Source organism: Drosophila yakuba, chromosome 2R, assembly GCF_016746365.2.
Source record: "Drosophila yakuba strain Tai18E2 chromosome 2R, Prin_Dyak_Tai18E2_2.1, whole genome shotgun sequence".
Classification (NCBI taxonomy): Eukaryota; Metazoa; Arthropoda; class Insecta; order Diptera; family Drosophilidae; genus Drosophila; species Drosophila yakuba.
Genome location: NC_052528.2, coordinates 18,848,560 through 18,866,731, shown reverse-complemented (window position 1 = coordinate 18,866,731; position 18,172 = coordinate 18,848,560). Strand labels below are relative to the sequence as shown.

General features: G+C 45.7%; 2 protein-coding genes across 10 annotated transcripts; one reads left to right on the top strand and one right to left on the bottom strand.

The window, feature by feature from the left end:
• LOC6531339 (protein kinase C, eye isozyme) lies at positions 1-3,037 on the top strand. Its single transcript, XM_002092107.4, has 11 exons — positions 1-352; positions 525-556; positions 616-810; positions 871-999; positions 1,061-1,217; positions 1,279-1,507; positions 1,568-1,965; positions 2,039-2,240; positions 2,299-2,487; positions 2,544-2,684; positions 2,746-3,037. Exons 1-11 carry the CDS (start codon positions 75-77, stop codon positions 2,896-2,898), a joined length of 2,103 nt encoding a protein of 700 aa, XP_002092143.1. The 5' UTR covers positions 1-74; the 3' UTR covers positions 2,899-3,037.
• A 1,007-nt stretch (positions 3,038-4,044) lies between these two features.
• LOC6531335 lies at positions 4,045-17,926 on the bottom strand. Of its 9 annotated transcripts, XM_039372395.1 has the most exons (18): positions 16,661-17,047; positions 14,104-14,163; positions 13,466-13,626; positions 13,096-13,407; positions 12,631-12,801; positions 12,472-12,563; positions 12,127-12,274; positions 11,350-11,787; positions 9,740-9,919; positions 9,350-9,496; positions 9,116-9,269; positions 8,898-9,055; positions 8,258-8,378; positions 5,594-5,665; positions 4,844-5,383; positions 4,519-4,782; positions 4,362-4,459; positions 4,045-4,305 (listed from the first exon to the last, which is right to left on the bottom strand). In XM_039372395.1, exons 1-18 carry the CDS (start codon positions 16,719-16,721, stop codon positions 4,123-4,125), a joined length of 3,360 nt encoding a protein of 1,119 aa, XP_039228329.1. In that variant the 5' UTR covers positions 16,722-17,047; the 3' UTR covers positions 4,045-4,122. The 9 variants fall into 9 exon arrangements, 4 of the variants coding, with proteins under 4 accessions (XP_039228329.1, XP_039228325.1, XP_039228326.1 ...); XM_039372391.1 differs by lacking the exon at positions 11,350-11,787 and having other exon boundaries at positions 16,661-17,080; XR_005560612.1 differs by lacking the exons at positions 4,045-4,305; positions 4,362-4,459; positions 4,519-4,782; positions 11,350-11,787 and adding an exon at positions 17,791-17,926 and having other exon boundaries at positions 5,307-5,383; positions 5,594-7,458; positions 16,661-16,852.
• Positions 17,927-18,172: the final 246 nt, after the last annotated feature.

The window sequence follows — 18,172 nt, the reverse complement described above, 5'->3', positions numbered from 1 at the left end:
CGGGCTTGAAACCGTGCGGTCTGAGTCAGCTTTTCCACTCCACTCGCTTTTCAATTCGCTGATATTATCTCCTGATGGCTGCGGCTGCTGTTGCCACACCGGGAGCCACCGTGCTCCCACCCTCGGCGCCCAGTGCTGCTCCAGGGGCCAAGGCTCCAGCGGCTGGAGCTGGCAAGGGTCCAGGAAACCTACTGGAGATCACTGGCGAAGCGAACATCGTCAATTATATGAAGAATCGGCTGAGGAAGGGTGCGATGAAGCGGAAGGGTTTGGAAATGGTCAATGGTCATCGCTTCGGAGTGAGATTCTTTAAGAATCCAACCTACTGCGGTCATTGCAAGGATTTCATCTGGTGAGTAATTCCGTTTTCGATTTTTTACTCGCATTTCAGCGTTCGCATCGTTAATTTAATTAGTGCATTCGCTGCTGACACACTTTTCGTTGTTTTTTCTATATTTTTGCTGTATTTTTTCGCTTCTCTTCCGTTTCGCATTGTTGCATTCACGGATTCGTGCCGGGATTAGGGGCTTTGGCAAGCAAGGTTTTCAATGCGAGGGTAGGTAGCAAAGTTTTCATTTCAAATCATTTGATCATTTAATAATTTTATTTACGCAGAGTGCCGCTTTAACATTCACCAGAAGTGTTGCAAGTTCGTGGTGTTCAAGTGTCCTGGCAAGGACACGGACTTCGATGCCGACTGCGCCAAGGTGAAGCACGGCTGGATATCCACCACCTACACCACACCGACATTCTGCGACGAGTGCGGACTTCTGCTCCATGGAGTCGCCCATCAGGGCGTCAAGTGCGAGAGTAAATTCCGGAATAAGCTCGAGCCATATTCCTTTCAAGCTATTAACCCAAATATTTCAGATTGCAACCTCAATGTGCATCACGCCTGCCAGGAGACAGTGCCACCGATGTGTGGTGCGGACATCAGCGAGGTGAGGGGTAAACTACTGCTCTACGTGGAGCTTAAGGGCAATAACTTGAAAGTTGATAGTAAGTTATCACTCAAAGTTTATGCAGCCACATAAAAATGAATGATTCTTTCATTTTGCAGTCAAGGAGGCGGCTAACCTCATTCCCATGGATACGAACGGGTTTAGCGATCCATATATTGCAGTGCAAATGCATCCGGACCGGTCGGGCCGCACCAAGAAGAAGACCAAGACCATTCAGAAAACCCTTAATCCAGTCTTCAACGAGACTTTTACATTGTAATATCTTAGAACGTCTCAATTAATTCGCTAAATAGACCAATAATTTCCTTTATCGCAGCGAGTTGCAGCCTCAGGATCGTGACAAGCGTTTGCTGATCGAGGTCTGGGATTGGGATCGCACTTCTCGCAATGACTTCATGGGATCGTTCTCGTTCAGCCTGGAGGAGCTGCAAAAGGAGCCAGTGGATGGCTGGTACAAGTTCCTCTCGCAAGTGGAGGGCGAACATTATAATATACCCTGTGTGGATGCCTTTAATGATATAGCTCGCTTACGAGATGAAGTTAGGGTAAGTGATTGGCCCGTCACATAAATAATATTACCATATATTACTTATTATTATTTTCAGCATGATCGTCGTCCAAATGAAAAGCGTCGCATGGACAATAAGGACATGCCGCATAACATGAGCAAACGCGATATGATACGAGCTGCTGACTTCAACTTTGTCAAAGTTATTGGCAAGGGATCCTTTGGCAAGGTCCTGCTGGCCGAGCGTCGTGGCACTGATGAGCTGTATGCCGTGAAGGTTCTGCGAAAGGATGTCATTATCCAAACGGACGACATGGAGCTGCCCATGAATGAGAAGAGAATTCTGGCCCTATCCGGACGACCACCTTTCCTCGTCTCCATGCACTCATGTTTCCAGACCATGGACCGCTTGTTCTTCGTAATGGAGTACTGTAAGGGTGGAGATTTAATGTATCATATGCAGCAGTATGGAAGATTCAAGGAGTCGGTGGCTATGTGAGTCCTACTTTTAATATTCAAGTGCAATATTTAAAGGACCAATATATTATATATATATACATTTGCTTAGTTTTTACGCTGTTGAAGTGGCGATTGCCCTGTTTTTCCTTCACGAGCGTGATATTATCTATAGAGATCTGAAGCTGGATAACATTTTGCTGGATGGTGAGGGACACGTTAAGCTGGTGGACTTTGGGTTGAGCAAAGAGGGCGTTACCGAGCGTCAGGCTACACGCACTTTTTGTGGCACTCCGAATTATATGGCTCCCGAAGTAAGTAATCCGCTGTATATACGAACAAAAAATAACCGAAAATACAAAATAATTCCAGATTGTTAGCTACGATCCGTACTCCATCGCCGCTGACTGGTGGTCTTTTGGTGTATTACTGTTCGAATTCATGGCAGGCCAGGCTCCATTCGAAGGAGATGATGATAACGCTGTCTTTAGGAACATCAAGGACAAGAAGGCTGTGTTTCCCAAGCATTTCAGCGTGGAGGCCATGGATATAATAACGAGCGTAAGTGTGACACTTAAAAAAATCAGAATCTATTGGTATAGATTTGCATTCCAAAGTTCCTGACCAAGAAGCCCAATAATAGATTGGGTGCAGGACGCTATGCCAAACAGGAGATTACCACGCATCCTTTCTTTCGGAATGTGGACTGGGATAAGGCAGAGGCTGGCGAAATGGACCCACCCATTAAACCGAAGATTGTGAGCTGAATCAGAACCCCTACTGGGCAATCATTTCATTGTATTGTCGGGAATATTTCAGAAACATCGCAAGGATATAAGCAACTTCGATGATGCCTTTACGAAGGAGAAGACGGACTTAACTCCCACGGACAAGCTTTTCATGATGAATCTTGACCAGAACGATTTTATCGGATTCTCCTTCATGAATCCCGAGTTTATAACCATTATTTAAGAAGTTCTAAAAAAGCTTTGAGAAAAGTTTATAGGCTTTCTCGAAAACGTAGGCTTTTTGCAAGTTGATTTACTCGAATTTATTTATTGTATTCTTCGCTAAAAGCGTTCTGAATGTTCATTAAAGCTCTGAAGTTCAACGCAATTGGCTTTCGCTCTTTTAAGAAAAAGCTTTTTAACACTAACATTTACATTTCCTGTAAATCCCAGTGTAAGGTATTAACGTTAGTTGGCCGTTCTAGACGACGGGAATAATGTTTTGTGTTGCTAATAAACATAGCTAACTATGTCTATCCCTACTTTTTCGGTTTTCAAAATAAAAAAAATGTCAATTTTTTGTATTTTTGATAAGGGGTACCATTATCAATATTTGCAAAAAATGTCAAAAAATTACATTTTCCTTTTTTGAGCACATGTAGATAGGAAATTTCGTTACAAATTCAACAAGGTATGGCATTTTACTTTATTTTTTATCAAAATATCGAAAAAAAAATTGACCTCCAAAAATGACCTCCAATTATTTAAGTTAATAAATATATTTTGAAAAATCTTACCTTTATACATAAAATCTACATTGGTTAAGTTAATTCTACATGATGGTCCACAAAACCAAACTCGATTTTTTACCAGTTTAAATTTATATGTTTATGATCAAAACCTAGTGCAATCAGGTAGGATAAGTTGTATAAAACTGTTCACAACTAAATTCTGTTAGTTTTCAACTTTCTTTTATGTTAAAATTTACAATGTATAATGTCGTCTAAGTCAGAGTAAATTTCTCTAGGGGAGCCGTGCGTCGTCAGTGGGTCTATGTTGTGTAAAGTGTAGCATACTTGTAGGGATCACTTTTTATGTTAACTGGTCATGGGTGGTCTTGGTAGGGTGTGTGTCGACAGATTTTTTTTTTTTTTTTTTAAATAATAATAATTTTATTTATTAAGGCATACGGGGAAGTCGACAGATTACCAGCTGCCATCGTAAGAAGTTTCTTTGTCCTTATTTGTCCTTAGTCCTGTCGGTATTTAGTCCCAAAGCCCGTTTGTTTGTGGAGATCAATCCTAGCAGGCCAATTAAATATGTGATTGATACGTGATTCCCCCATTAATTGAAAACACATTGAACATGACCGGAAATCCCAATCTGCATATTTCTATATATACTCGTATATTATCTATATACTTGTACTTTATTGATCTATACTAAACATATCGCTTAATCCGATTCCTCAGCGGCTCTCCTCCTCCTCCTCCTGCAGGCGTAGTATGTCCGCTTTGTTAATGAAGTAATAGCTTGGCTGTCGTCCTTTCAGATCCTTGGCGGTTCGCTTGGCCCCGTTCTGAATCAAAATCCGACTTACACTCTCCAGCGCATTGGTGCCCATGGCGTAATGCAGAACAGTCCGTTCCAACTGGAAACTCCACATATTTAGATATTAAGTTTAATGAATTGGTTTACGTTACTTACATTATCTGGGATTTTCAAAGCCTCGGGACAGATTTTCGCCAAGTGCTGAACCATTTCCTCGGACTCCTTCAGCACGGCTATGTGCAGTGCGGTTCGACCTGAAGTTGATTGGGATAAGTTCTGGGAAATCTTTCTAACTTTAGAAGAGCACACTTACCATAATAATTCTTGGTTCTTATCAGCCACTTGGCATTGGCAACATTGGTCAGCTCCACCACTCGCTCCATGTTGTTTTCCCTGATCATCTGATGGAGCTCTTCGCGAGCTTCCTCCAATCCCCGAAGATTGGCCAGGAACTGCCCAAGAGCCCCGTTCTGTCGGGACTGCACCACATCTATTATGGATTGACCATTTTCGTCCTCGATATCCAGGATGTGATCGTAGCCTTGCAGAGCGAGTTGTTCAAAAGGTTCGACGTCGCCTATGCAAAAGTTTAGTTCATAGTTAAAGTTAGTTATAGGGAAGGACATTGCATAACCTACCAATAACTGCCTGTGCCATGACATATCGATCGATCTCGGCCGCATTGTTTGGCTGATTTGCTTGGAGCGAAACATCTCTAGCAGTTCGGTATAGCTCATCCCGGTATGTGATGTCAATGCCCGACTCCTCAATCAGAGTGTAGAGAGCTCCTCTGCGATGGGAGCGGGCACAGGCGAAGTGGAGCATACTCTGGCCGTGCTCATCCCGCTCCTCCATGTGCTGCACGGCCAGAGCTCCTTCCGCATCCTCCTCCTCGGCCAGGGAACGTGCATCCAGCTCGATGAGATCCGCATTGGTGGGAGCAGGACCGTTGCGTGTGTTGCCCAATCTCTGGTTCGAGCTGGCATTCGACTTGACCAAGGCCAGGGTGGAGGTGGAACTGGTACTGGCCTTGCTGCTACCCGAGTGAACTTGGACCTCGGTCATGGGCTTGCGGTCGCCCATGAAGTGCTGCAGGTAGTTGGTCAGATAGGCAACGGGATCTCTGGGTCGCTTGTTGGCTATTTCAGTGAGGGCCTTGATCAAAGGATCGGCGAGAGCTGATGGGGAGAAGGAGTATTTATCAAGTGTTGGTTCTTTCTTAAGAGCATCTTAGATAAGTCAGAAAACTCCAGGGTCTAGCCAGCTAGTGCTTCAGTTTACTTCAAGTACAAATTGTTGTTCACATCCGTAAACCGGATTAAGCATATGAATTTTACTTAGGGAAATATATCCACTTTCTTATCTAAAAACTTTATCTGAATACTTACAATCAGCCAGGTATTTTCCCTGCTCCGTCTTAAAGATGGGATTGGCCTGAAAGCTTACTGGCTGCGCCTGACCTGTGTGGAAAACAAGCTGGATTAGTCACTCCAATGGCCAATGGATATCTGCAGTCACACTCAGTGGATCGAGTCCCAGTAATCTATGTACACAAAGCGAAAGGGGAGCATTTTTTCGGGCGGTAGGGGAGTTAAACGAGTCAAACGAAGATGAGGATGCCGATGGTTGAACTCAAGAGACTTTGCAAATAATAATGTAATCGAGACAAGAACACAGTCTTCGGGCAAGACACGGATACGGATACGGATACGACTATGAAGGTGTAACTCAAAGCAGAACTTACGATTGCGGATTAACCTTAAACGCAGCGAAAGCGGAGGAGATTTTAGATGAGGGCACGTGGCAGGTATCAGTCAAATTTAGCATATGTATTAGGGGACTTAATGTGCTGAGGTAAACTTTTTATTGTATGGTATGTACATTGAGCTGGTATGTAGTGCTTTCTTCTAGTTGCGATCCACGATGCTGTTCTTCTTGCGCTTGAAGATCTTCACCAGCATGGTGGCAATGTGCTTGGAGTTCGTCAGCGACATGTCCTTCTCTAGAGAAAGGATATTGGTGACAGCAGTGCAGTAGTCCTGGAAAAGCACATACTCCACCACGCCCATGCTCTGCATGTTGACAAGACGCACGGTGAGTTTTGATAGGCGATTGGTCACCATGCTCAGTCCGCGCACGGAGCACAAGTGCCGCAGGTTGTCCATCTCCTTCATCAGATTGGTTAGCTTCACTATGGTGGTCATCTTGAGTCCGGTGCCCAAGTAACTGGGCCTGGACTGGAGGTAACCCAAGAGGTAGCTCTCCTTGAAGTGCAGTTGCGTTTCCAAATAGGATATGGCTCTTCCCACTCTTGTGTAAGCAGCACCCATATCCGCGGGCTCCTTACTGCTGCTCGTGGAGATTATCCTCAAGTGCTCCTGGCAATTGAGCCACACAGCCAAATTGTTGGCAGAATTGACAAAGACACCCCTGCCATATGGCCACAGAGCTCCATTGAAGGCTGTTGACTCGGCAGCCTGCACCAGATCCATGGTATCTAGGAGGGGAATCATCAGACCCAGGCTACTCAGCATCATCGTGACCTCCGAGTCGGGTTCCACGAGTTCGGTCATGGTGTAATAGTTTCCCGAATCCGTTTCGCCAATGGCATCCGCAAAGTGGGTGGTAAATATCTTGCTCATCATCAGGCGTTCCGCTTGCTCCAGTTGGCCAATGGTGAGATTGAGTGGTAGCTCCAACTGATCCAAATTCCTGGAAACTTCGACCAAACAGCGGGTGACCAGCAGTGAGTCATCGTCGAAGACGAAAGCCGCCGTGTTCAGCCTTTCCCCATTGTCCATGGGAAAATAGGCGAGTCGCGGTTGCGGTTTGAAATCAGCATCGATGCTCAGGCAATGCATGTCCTTAAGCAACGGCACCAGGAACTCTTGGAACACCACAAACACATCGAAATCTGGGGCTATTATCCCACAGTTGATGTCCTCCTCCAAGTGGCGCGCCTTCGAAGTCTTCCGCATCGCTGGCCACAGGACATCGAACAGATTGTGATCGAGTCGCGTCTGTCGGCGCTTGATTTTCTCGTAGACACCGCGCTTGAGGAATCGACTCAGATAGCTGGTCACCGAAAGCTGCAGCGAGGATGCACTCAAGGGCTTGCGATGGGATAGAGCCGATGCTGTAGTGCCGCTCAGCAGTTTACCCGATTCCGTAATGACGCTATAGCAGCGCTCCAAGGTCCGTGAGATTTCGCCATCCTCTAGCTCCCGCCGGGCACTGTGCAGATCGTCGGGCACTGCTCATGGTTATCCGGAGCAGCATAGATGATAATTTATTTGTTTTGGGTTTGGACGGTTATCAATCAACACACACACACACACAGTAAGACACCAAAGCGTAGACAGAGACACAGATGCATATACGAACACCGAGACCATGACGGATACGAATACTGATGAAAGGATTGCCGGGTTGGGTGATCAAGAGAAAAAGGCGCTGGTGCTGGGCTGGTGGTATGTTGTGTTTTTTTTGCCTACATACCAAATATTTCATCAATGTTGCCAATGATTTCGTTGAAAAATTCATTGCGATTTCCCTCCATTTCAACGGGCAACCCGAACACGAGTATCCAACACGTATACGCAGTGTGTGCACGGTGCGACCGAAAATCGATGACTGACTTGGCCAAAGCTCGCGTCGAGTTCGGTTAGCCCCTGGGCCGCAGTTTATAGCCCATGATTCCATTACCACTATCACTCCCACTCCCAATTCAACTGTTTGACTTGGCAAACAAATGTATTTAATTATTTCGGTTTACCCACGGTGTGCGAGTGTGTGTGTGTGTTTGTGTATACGTGTGTGGGCAGCGAAAGCGAGTGTGAAAACAAAACGCCACTAAAGCCACGAGCAAAGCAAAGCAAAGCGGCATGGCATAGCGCTATCTGGAGCGGGTGAAATGGGTGGGTGGTGGATGGTGGTTGGTGGGTGGACTTGATGTGGTTGGTGGTGCCTGGTGAACGGTCAAGTTGGAACAGCGCTGGAACAGCTGCCCGGTGGCTCATGGCTCTTGGCTCATGGCCCCCCGGTGTCCTTACCCTGGTCATTGAGCAACTGGTTCTCCAGTTCCTCCGCACCGAAAATGTTCAGCAGCTCGGTGTAGTTGAGAATGTTTTTCGCCTTGTCCTTGTCCAGGTAAAACTCGGCCGAGTGGCCCAGCTGCGTGTGTTTGGTTATTGAATTTTAAATCAAACTCCGTTCATTATTTACATTGTCCTAATCACATATGTATGGCTTATTGATTCCACACTGCTGCAGACATTTGACATTTGAAAGTCAAGAGGGCCAATCAGTTGAGCCTTGGCCCACTTTCGATTTCGGTTTTGTGGTCAGCAGTTTTAAAACAATTTCCATTTGTCATTTCTTATGCTATTGGGTCGACTACAGCTGCATTTGTTCCCAATAAACTGGTAACTAAGCTGTGCCCTTCATCGGGTACTAAGGTATTGTATTACATTTATACGTTCTCTATTATTAGCCTAATTTGGGAATACTATTGAAGTAATTGGGTTATTGTATTACAATTCGAGCTAACTTTAGAATTCTTTCAAAATAGGTAAGCAGAATCAAATGACAGAAGCCTTTGCTTCAATAAATGTAGTTTTTTACTATCAAAGTAATTGCTGCATCGTATGTTTCATATGTTTTTACAATAGCACCCCTCTCAATTTTACTCACCTTGTCCAGTGCCTTGGGATTGGCGCCCAACTGCAGGAGCATGTTGTAGAAATGGCCATTGTCCTTAATTGTGGCTGCGTAATGAAGCGGCGTGCGTCCGTCATTATCCGTAATTGTCATGGTCTCCGGAAAGCGGGACGCCAAGTACCGAACGATATCTAAGCGGGGTGAATTCGGGGTAAGAACCAATCATATAAATAGAATCCGGGCAGACTTACCCGTGTGACCAAAGAGTACGGCCACGTGCAGGGGCGTGGAGCCGTTGGGCGATATGTCGTTCTTGGCGATGGCAAACTTCCGGCGATCCAGAGCCTGCTGCAGTGCCAGCAAACCTCCGTCACGTGCCGCATCGTGCACGCGATGTATTTTCTCCTGCCGGAGCGAAAACATGATGCACGGCGTAATTAGTGGTACTTCCTTCCACTTCGATGGGAGCCTTTCGACTCGCTTACCATATAGCTGGGCACGTTGTTGAGAAAGGCCTGTATTTCCGGTTCCTGCGACTTCAGGCCCACCAGGCTGCCGCCCTCGCCATTCAGCACAATCTCGGCCAGCTGCTCCAAGTCTCCGGACTCCACAATGCGCTTGATGCGCTCATCCTACGGAAAACAGTAAGCAGATGTCCCATGAGAGGATGAACACGATTGTCTGGCAAGGACAACAAGATGCATCATTGAAAGCGCTAAGGGTGATGGTCTTTTGGAAATGGTTCTGGGAATAAAAAGAACTCGATGGTTTGCTTTATGAGTGTCGTCTTAGGTGCAAACCCAAAAGAAGCCTGGTGAGCCAGCAACAAAGGGCGATAGATAGATAGACAGATAGATAGGGATAGCATTGTATACTTCATCAACTGCAGTTTGAGACTGAACTGTATAATCCTCGGGTGCACCGTGCACAAAGCCCTCAATGGCCATTGCTGATGTGAGCGACTCATTGCCGTCGTCCTCCGGTGGCTGTGCTCCGCCTCCTGGTTGCTGACCCTCCTGCGGATTGGTTTCTTTGCTCTCTGAAGCTATTATATCCTGTTTAAATTTATTGCACCGCTTAAGAATTCATGTTTATATGGTTGTGGCAGTGATTTGGACATGGCTACAAGGTGCGAAGAGACATAGAAACATTGAACAGGTTACGTTTGTTTTTACAAGGACTATGTGCTGCTACGGGTGACAATGCCAGTTCCGAGCCCATTTAATGTATACCTATAGTTTCGAATTCTGCAACGCAATAAAGAATGCAATTTAAGACCTTCAATCAGGCCAAGCAATCCAAATTAACTTGTTTCAGGGGTTCACGTAGCGTATACGCAATATCACGCATACGCTACGTTTCTACGTTTTTATTGAAATGCAGCTGGAAATAGTCATTATAGCTGCCATAAGAACCACCCACTGCTAACTCGAGGGAATGCAACGATTATATATATATATAAATATATGGTATATTTGCCATATATCAAATATCACATATCTAATGCCTGCAACTGTTTTGACGTTTGCATGTTCAGTCCCCATTCGGATCCACCAACAACTGGATGCCACTGACAGTTGAGAACCGACTCCGCACCCGACTCGACCTCAGAGTCTCCGTCTCCCAGTCGAAATGTTGGGCGTTCGAAAGTGAAAACGAATGACTTGGCCTGTACATGTGTACTATTTTAAATACATACATACATATGTACGGCGGTCGGAATGAGTGCATTATTATAAAGTCTATCTGTGGGTAAACAGCTGCTGATTTTAGGCAATCGATAAGCACAAATTGGGGGCAGACACTGGCATTGATTCGATCTAAGGCAATAACACACACTGAAGTGAAACTGAAAGGGAAACAACGGATGTGGATGTGGATGCGGATGCGGAAACGGAAATGGAAATAGAAACAAACACACGGATTGTTGTTGGGCAGGTCTCGGGTGCAATAGAAAAACGATAAACAAAAGACACAAGTTGCAGGTTTTTGCTTTCCATTTTTAATTGGTTACTGTTACTATAATGCCTACGGCTAGATATATTGTTATTCGAAAGGAGAGAACATAACACTTGCTTTACAAAATATATATAAATATGTACGTATGTATAGAGATATATCAAGAATTTTTGGTTTTTGTTTCGGTTTTTTTTCGGTTATTTCATTATCTAAGCGGGCTTATGTTGAAGTTGATTGCTAAAGTTTCGCATTTTGCTGCTGATTGGGTTGCGGCTGAAGTTGTTGCTGTTGCTGTGGCTCTTGCAGTGGTAAAACAAATTGGTATGAATGGAATTTGAGTGCCTGCTGCAGCAAATTGTTATATTATTTTTCAAATTCAGTTTTTTTCTTTTTTTTTTTGATTTTTTGCGTTGCATTTTAGAGGTTCACACTGAAGAAGGGTAAATGGGTTGAGCAAACGGCACACACAACAAACGTGAATACACTACAAAACGTTTGAGGACACTTAGAGCACGCCCATCTGTACCTCATCGTCGTCGTCGTTCTCGTTATCGTTCTCCGACTCCGGTTCCCTCTCTTCGACGGACATGGCGGCCACTTCCGTATCCGCTTCGTCCTCAGCGTTGCTCTCCGGCTCATCCACTGCCTCCAGCTGCTCATGCTCCACCTGCTCCCCATGCTCCCCATGCTCCTCATGCTCCACCGGTTCTTCATGCTCTTCTTGCTCTTCTTGCGCCACTTCAGTCTTTTTGTTTCCTTCAAGCTCACTCTCAGTAGCAGACTCCTCAGGCTGCCCCACGTCCACCGTCTCCGTTGGCTGCTCTTCCTCGGGAGTTTCCTCGTGAACTCCGTCGCCATTAGCCAGGATCGCCGCATCTCCACCGTCACCGCCTCCTTCGTCCTGCCCAACTCCGTTTTCCTTAGCCTCTCCACCTCCATTCGCGCTTACAGCTCTTCCAATATTCTGTAAAAGTAAACAATTGTCGACTGATTGTGCTTTCCAAGTGATTCAACAGTTTCGCTCTACGGTCCTTCGATCTCAGCCTATATGTACAGCAGGAAATGGTTTATAATCTGGCCTCTAAACAAAAAGCGCAAGTGCCGACGGCGAGAGAATGGTGAAGGGGAAAGGCGATTGCCGACAATGGCTTACTTTCACAGAGTCTGCAGCGCCCCAAAAAGCTATTCAATTAAGTTGCAAAACACCGAAAGCCATTCTCAAATTGTGCAAGCAAGCCGCTAACCATCGAAAGCCATACGGAAAATATGGAAAATTATACGAAATGTAGCGGGGGTGACTTACCTCGACCTCGCTGTCTTCGCCATCGCCATCGCCATTGATCGTGTTGAAGGTGGCCGGCGTTTCCGGTCGGCGTTGCAATGGCGAGGCGACTTCCGCTTCCGGTTCCGCATCCGCCTTGGACAGATCGTCATCTTCGTTGGCACTCGTACTGCGGTTTCAAAATGCAAAAAATTCTCTCTCAAAGCCATGCCCCATACAAAACACACACGCCACAAACACAAATGAAAAGAGCAGCACAGCATTTTGCCAGCAAATGGCAGCCAAGCATAAGCGCTCAATCTTAGGGTCTAAGACCCATCAGCCAGCCAGCCACCTAGCCACACAGTCATCTAACCACCCACTTACCCGTCATTGGTGTCCAGCTCCGAGGTGTTCTCAAGGCTGTCGTCCAGCGATTTGCGTCCATTCACAGACGGCGGCACCTTGATGTCCAGTTTCTAGTGGGCGAAACAAGAAGGAGCAGGTGGAATTGGGTATAGTCATGGGAAAAAGACACCCACTCACCTTGGAGCTGGCATCGCCACCAGCTCCATTGTCCACTCCACTCTCGTCGCTCAAGGCCTCCCAATCGGTGGCGCTGTCGGGGGAGACGCGAGGTGCATCCGGCACATAAACCAGGAAGGCGCGCTCGATTTCGTGCGGCTTGTGGCGATAGTAGGAGGGGGTCTTCATTTTCTGAAATTGCCCCAATGAATCATTTTAATTGCCGAACGACACCCACTCTAAAGCTGTATTCAGTGGAAATTGTATGTTTCAAAAACTAAAATTACGATTATTACGGAAGCGTCAAACAGGATAAACACTTTCACATTACTTATCTTACTATCAGGATCAAACTTTTCACATTACTTATATTACTATCAGGATCAAACCTTTCACATTACTTATCTTACTATCTACTATGGTTTGTATAGCCTTTCTTTATAGGAACCTACTGCCAATTCAAGGCAACCTTGCCCAAGCACTCACATAGTCGACCGCCTCCTCATCGCAGCCCGCTTGGGTGAGCAGGGTGTAGCATCGCATGTTGTTCTTGGCACTGGCGGCCCAGTGGAGCGGCGTCTTGCCGGTGATGTCCGTCTCGTGGGCGCCCTCGGGCCAAATGCCCACCAGGTACTCCAGCAGCTTGGTGTGGCCCAGTCCGGCGGCCTTGTGGATGATGTTCAAGCCGTTGCCATCCTTGCAGGTGACCAGTGCACTGGGCACCGGTGGCTCCAGTTGCGCCTGCACCGTCTCCAGATTGTTGTCGATGACCGCCTGGTGCAGATCCTTGATGGCATTCTGTGCGGTCGAACGGAAGTGAAGGATAAAGTGAAGGATGAGCGCAGGACTTCCTTACCATGACATGGGGAACGGCTGCCAGGAAGCGCTTCACTCGCCCATTGTTGCTGGCCTGTTGGCTCAGTCGGTTGCCCTGCCCCGCCCACAAAATGCGCGTCAGCTTGCCGATGTCCTTCTCGTGAATCCAGATCCTGATGGTGGATAACTTCACCGAGAAATCTATTAGTCGAGAAATTGAAATTGAAAACGTGGAAATTAATTTTCCCAGCCCCCAACCCCCTGTTTCACCCCCACCCGCGACCCGATTGCGATTTCCAATTCATTTTCGCCCTCGTTCGTGCTTGCATGCAATTTGCCGAAAAAGCAGCCAATGAAGCCGAAAAAGAACTGAAAACTAAATTAAAACGAAAATAAATGCACTGAATGTTCAAGTTTCTGACTACGACTACGACTTTGGCTCGCTTAAAGTGGCATTAGTGGAAACTTGAGACAATTTCCGCCGGCGAAAAGTTTCGCCAACTTGAAATGCCTCAAGGTCGCCGCCGAACTTTTTCGCAGTGGAAAAGTGGGTAACGCCCCGCAGGTCGTCGTATCAGCATATTAGATCGCCCCCATCGGCTGAATGATTTAGTGGAGCACTTGGAAATCAAACACCTGGATGCGGAAATCGCAATCGAAATCCCCTCAAATACGCACCTTCGTTGTCCCGACGCTTGCGTCCATTTTGGCCACCCGCCTGTCCATTCATGGGCATCACTGCAAAGGAATTAGACATCCTGGCTTAGATTCGATTCTTTGGCTTCCCGAAAATGTATATTCAAATATAAATGTGACAAGCGTAGTAGTGAGACTCCTTTGACTACTTTCTACTGATTGCTTTCTAATACCTGTAGTTTGTAGTTTGTACTTTTTGCGTCTGGCCAGCTTGAGTCGCGTTGGCAAACTAAACTAATTCTTGGCCAGGTCGAAAGGTGTTGAATTCGGGTCTCTGTGTGCTGTGGTCAAAAGCAAAGGGTCGCAAGGAGGAATAATTGCGTCCTATTCGCGCACCTCCAACTTCTGACATGAATAAATAACCCAAACTCTGTGTGTGTGTGTGTGTGTTTGTTTGGGTTATATAAAGCGAAAAGTCAACATTTTCATTAGAGTTCCAGCAAAACAAATATGTGAAAATAGATTCGAACTTGATTAGCATTCCTTGGGGAAGAATTCCAAACAGTTTCGTTGGTGCAGCAAATGCAAAATTTATTTTCCTTTTATTTTGTGGCCTTTTACCAAGGACTTTTCATTATCTCCAACTAGATTTTCGTGAGAAAATTCGCTTAAATTGTTGTAGCATACTTTTAGGTTTACTTGCAAAATAATTCGCTTGCCTTTGTCTCTCCTTGAATTCAGAGCAATTTACAAAGCATACGAGGGTCGTTTGATAAGTCCGTGACTTTTTGTATTTGCCGCGCACCTGCTCTAAATACAACACTGCTCCTGTCAGCAGTTATCGATTAACAGCTGACTGTAAAATTTTGAGAAAGCTGCGTTTTTTGGTTTGCGTTTTATAGGCATTGAAAGCAGACGATCTCGTGAATTTTAACGAAAATGGAAAAAAGTGAATTTCGTGTGCTAATTAAGCATTATTTTTTGCGTAAAAAATCCATCACCGAAACCAAGGAAAGACTTGATAAATATTATGGGGACTCTGCACCATCAATTTCAATGGTTAAGAAATGGTTTACTGAGTTCCGTTGTGGTCGTACCAGTACAAGTGATGCCGAACGTTCAGGTCGCCCAAAAGAGGTCGTCATGCCAGAAATCGTCGACAAAATCCATGGAATGATATTGGATGATCGGAGAATGAAAGTGCGTGAGGTAGCTGAGGCTGTAGGCATCTCAACTGAACGGGTACATCACATTTTACATGAATATTTGGACATGAAAAAGCTTTCCGCGCGATGGGTGCCGCGATTGCTCACACACGACCATAAGCGCAACCGTGTGACCATTTCAAAGGAGTGTTTGGCGATGTTCAACCGCAATCCAAACGAATTTTTGCGCCGTTTCGTTACCGTAGACGAAACATGGATCCACCACACCACACCAGAGACCAAAGAACAATCAAGACAGTGGGTTTCTCCGGGTGAACGTGCACCAAAGAAGGCCAAGGTGGGTCTGTCGGCCAACAAGGTCATGGCCACAGTTTTTTGGGATGCACAAGGTATCATTCACATCGATTACCTTGAAAAGGGTAAAACGATCACCGGCGAATATTATTCAGAGCTTTTGGACAGATTCGATATTGATTTGAAGCAGAAACGACCGCATTTGGCGAAAAAAAAGTGCTGTTCCATCAGGACAATGCACGGGTGCACACGTGTGTAGTCAGCATGGCAAAATTTCATAAATTGGGCTACGAACTGCTACCCCATCCAGCATATTCTCCAGATTTAGCCCCCTGTGACTATTTTTTGTTTCCAAACATGAAGAAATGGCTCGGCGGTAAGAGATTCGGGTCAAATGAAGAGGTCATCACAGAAACAAACGACTATTTTGAGGGCCTTGAGAAAACCTATTATTTGGAAGGAATAAAAAAATTGGAAAAACGCTGGACTAAATGTATAGAGCTAAAAGGAGATTATGTTGAGAAATAAAACGCTTCTTTGACGAAAAAAATATATTTTATTCAAAAAGTCACGGACTTATCAAACGACCCTCGTACTTTCACGATTTTCCATGAAAATAGTTTCCCCTAATGGGAAAATTGTTAGCCAGAAAATTACCATATACTTGTTGGCCTTTTCAACCACATAATTGATGTGTCAAGGTCTTCTATTCTATGGCTATTTTTGATCGGACACCTTGAGGAATAGTTCTACCACCTTGCCAGCAGTGACATGTGAGTTAGTTGGCCGCGGTGAATCATTAAGTTTCCTTTCCATTTCCCAGGCATACCACATACCAAAGCACCCACACTCGCACACTCACACGATTTGAGTGGCAATAAAAACTGCTCGAAAGTGCCACGGAAATGGCGCATTAGTGGTTGCCACTTAATGTGGCAATCAACCGCACCGCACAGGATCCCGTGGCATTGTAACTTGTTGAGCTGACACCCTCAACGGCACGCAATATGCAAATTTTGGCCACAAAAAACTACAGAAACTTCTCATCGCCTCTTTGGCTTGGCGTGTTGTCACCACAATTTCCCTCAATTAGGATGAACGAATATGAATGTATTCATATGTATTCACTGCATACTCACCTTTGGGCGGCGATGAATGGTAGTAGAGTCCCTGGAATCTTCTTCGTCTCTTTGGCGGCATAGTTGTGTTTTCTTTTTTTTTCTATTCACCTGGGGAATTTATTCTGTAATTTAGGCTGGGGAATCACTAGAGTCCGCGACTCTGCACATCGCCCCAGTCGTGATTCATGGATTAAATGTATTCACTTGGCACTGGAAAGAGAGCCCTATTTGGTTTGAAAATGGCACAGTGCCCAGGACACTGGATGAACCGCTGTCCTGCCGAGTTCAACGACGTCTGAGTGGACAACTGCACCTGCTCAGCTGGACAACCGGTGAGCTGGACGAATGGGGAACTGGTGAGGTCCTTGCGTGTGTGAATATTGAATGGAAAGTCCGGCAAAAGGTGGGAAAATCGTGGCTTGGGGGCGTACTTGCTTGCAGTCACAACCTGTGTTGCTGCTCACATGTGAGTTTTATGGTTTATTTATTTATTTTACAATTGCCCAGCACTTCTAATGCGCTCCACTTGTTTTGCACTCTGCCAGGACATTGCCTGCGCCGCAGGACTAGTGCCCAAAAAGAGCCGCGATGAAAACAAACCAATTAGCCGCGAATCGATTTTTCCAATTCGAATGGCCATAATATCGAAATGGGCACAATCAAAAAGTTAACCCATTCCACTATGGAAAGGAGGTACAGGTCAGAGTGTCCTGCTCGAAGGTCCTTAAGCCAGGACAGCACGTGCTCCCAATGGATGAGTAATGCTACTGCTACGCACTTGCGTGTGGTCAAAATTTTAAGACCCACTTGACACAGTTTTCCCCTTGGAGCTGCGCAAGTGGCCTTCAAGGTTTTTCGTCACTCCTGCCACCAAAATTGGGAAAGCCGCTGACCTAAATTTTAATAGTTCCCAAATGGGCTATGAAAATGTCAATGCCAATTAGTCGGGGTCTTAACCTAATTGCCTGTATGTTATATGTATCTTCAAATTCACAGTCAGGATGGCACTTAAAAGCGATCTATGCATTATTCATTGGGCCACTGCACTTGGGTGCACTGAACTGCAAAGGATGTGTCCCGAAGGATATGTCTTGACCCTGCTGTGGGCCATGGCAGCCACACAAGTCAACTTTGCACTGAACACACACTTCGCTTTTCCGACGCTTTTCCGACGCTTTTCCAAGCGCCCTTTCGCGTTTCCTTTTTCCACTGTTTTCGGGGCTTTGTTTCCGATGCGATTCGTTTTTATTCGATTTACACGGCGCGCGCTTTCCTTGCAGACTGTGGCATATTCAGCGTTTCGTAGGTGTTTTATCTAATTTTTCCCTTCACGCACACCAGCGTAACTCGTGTTTGGTGTGTTGTGTGAATGTTTGGCTGATTGCTGCTGGTACCCTTTTTGGTATCGGTATCGAGTATTGGTAATTGCTGCCATCGTTTGCATGCGAACCTCAAAAAACTGAACCTACACAAATATTACCAATGGCAAAAATCGCTGGTGGGTGTTGGATGTTGGTGGAAAATGCCTCA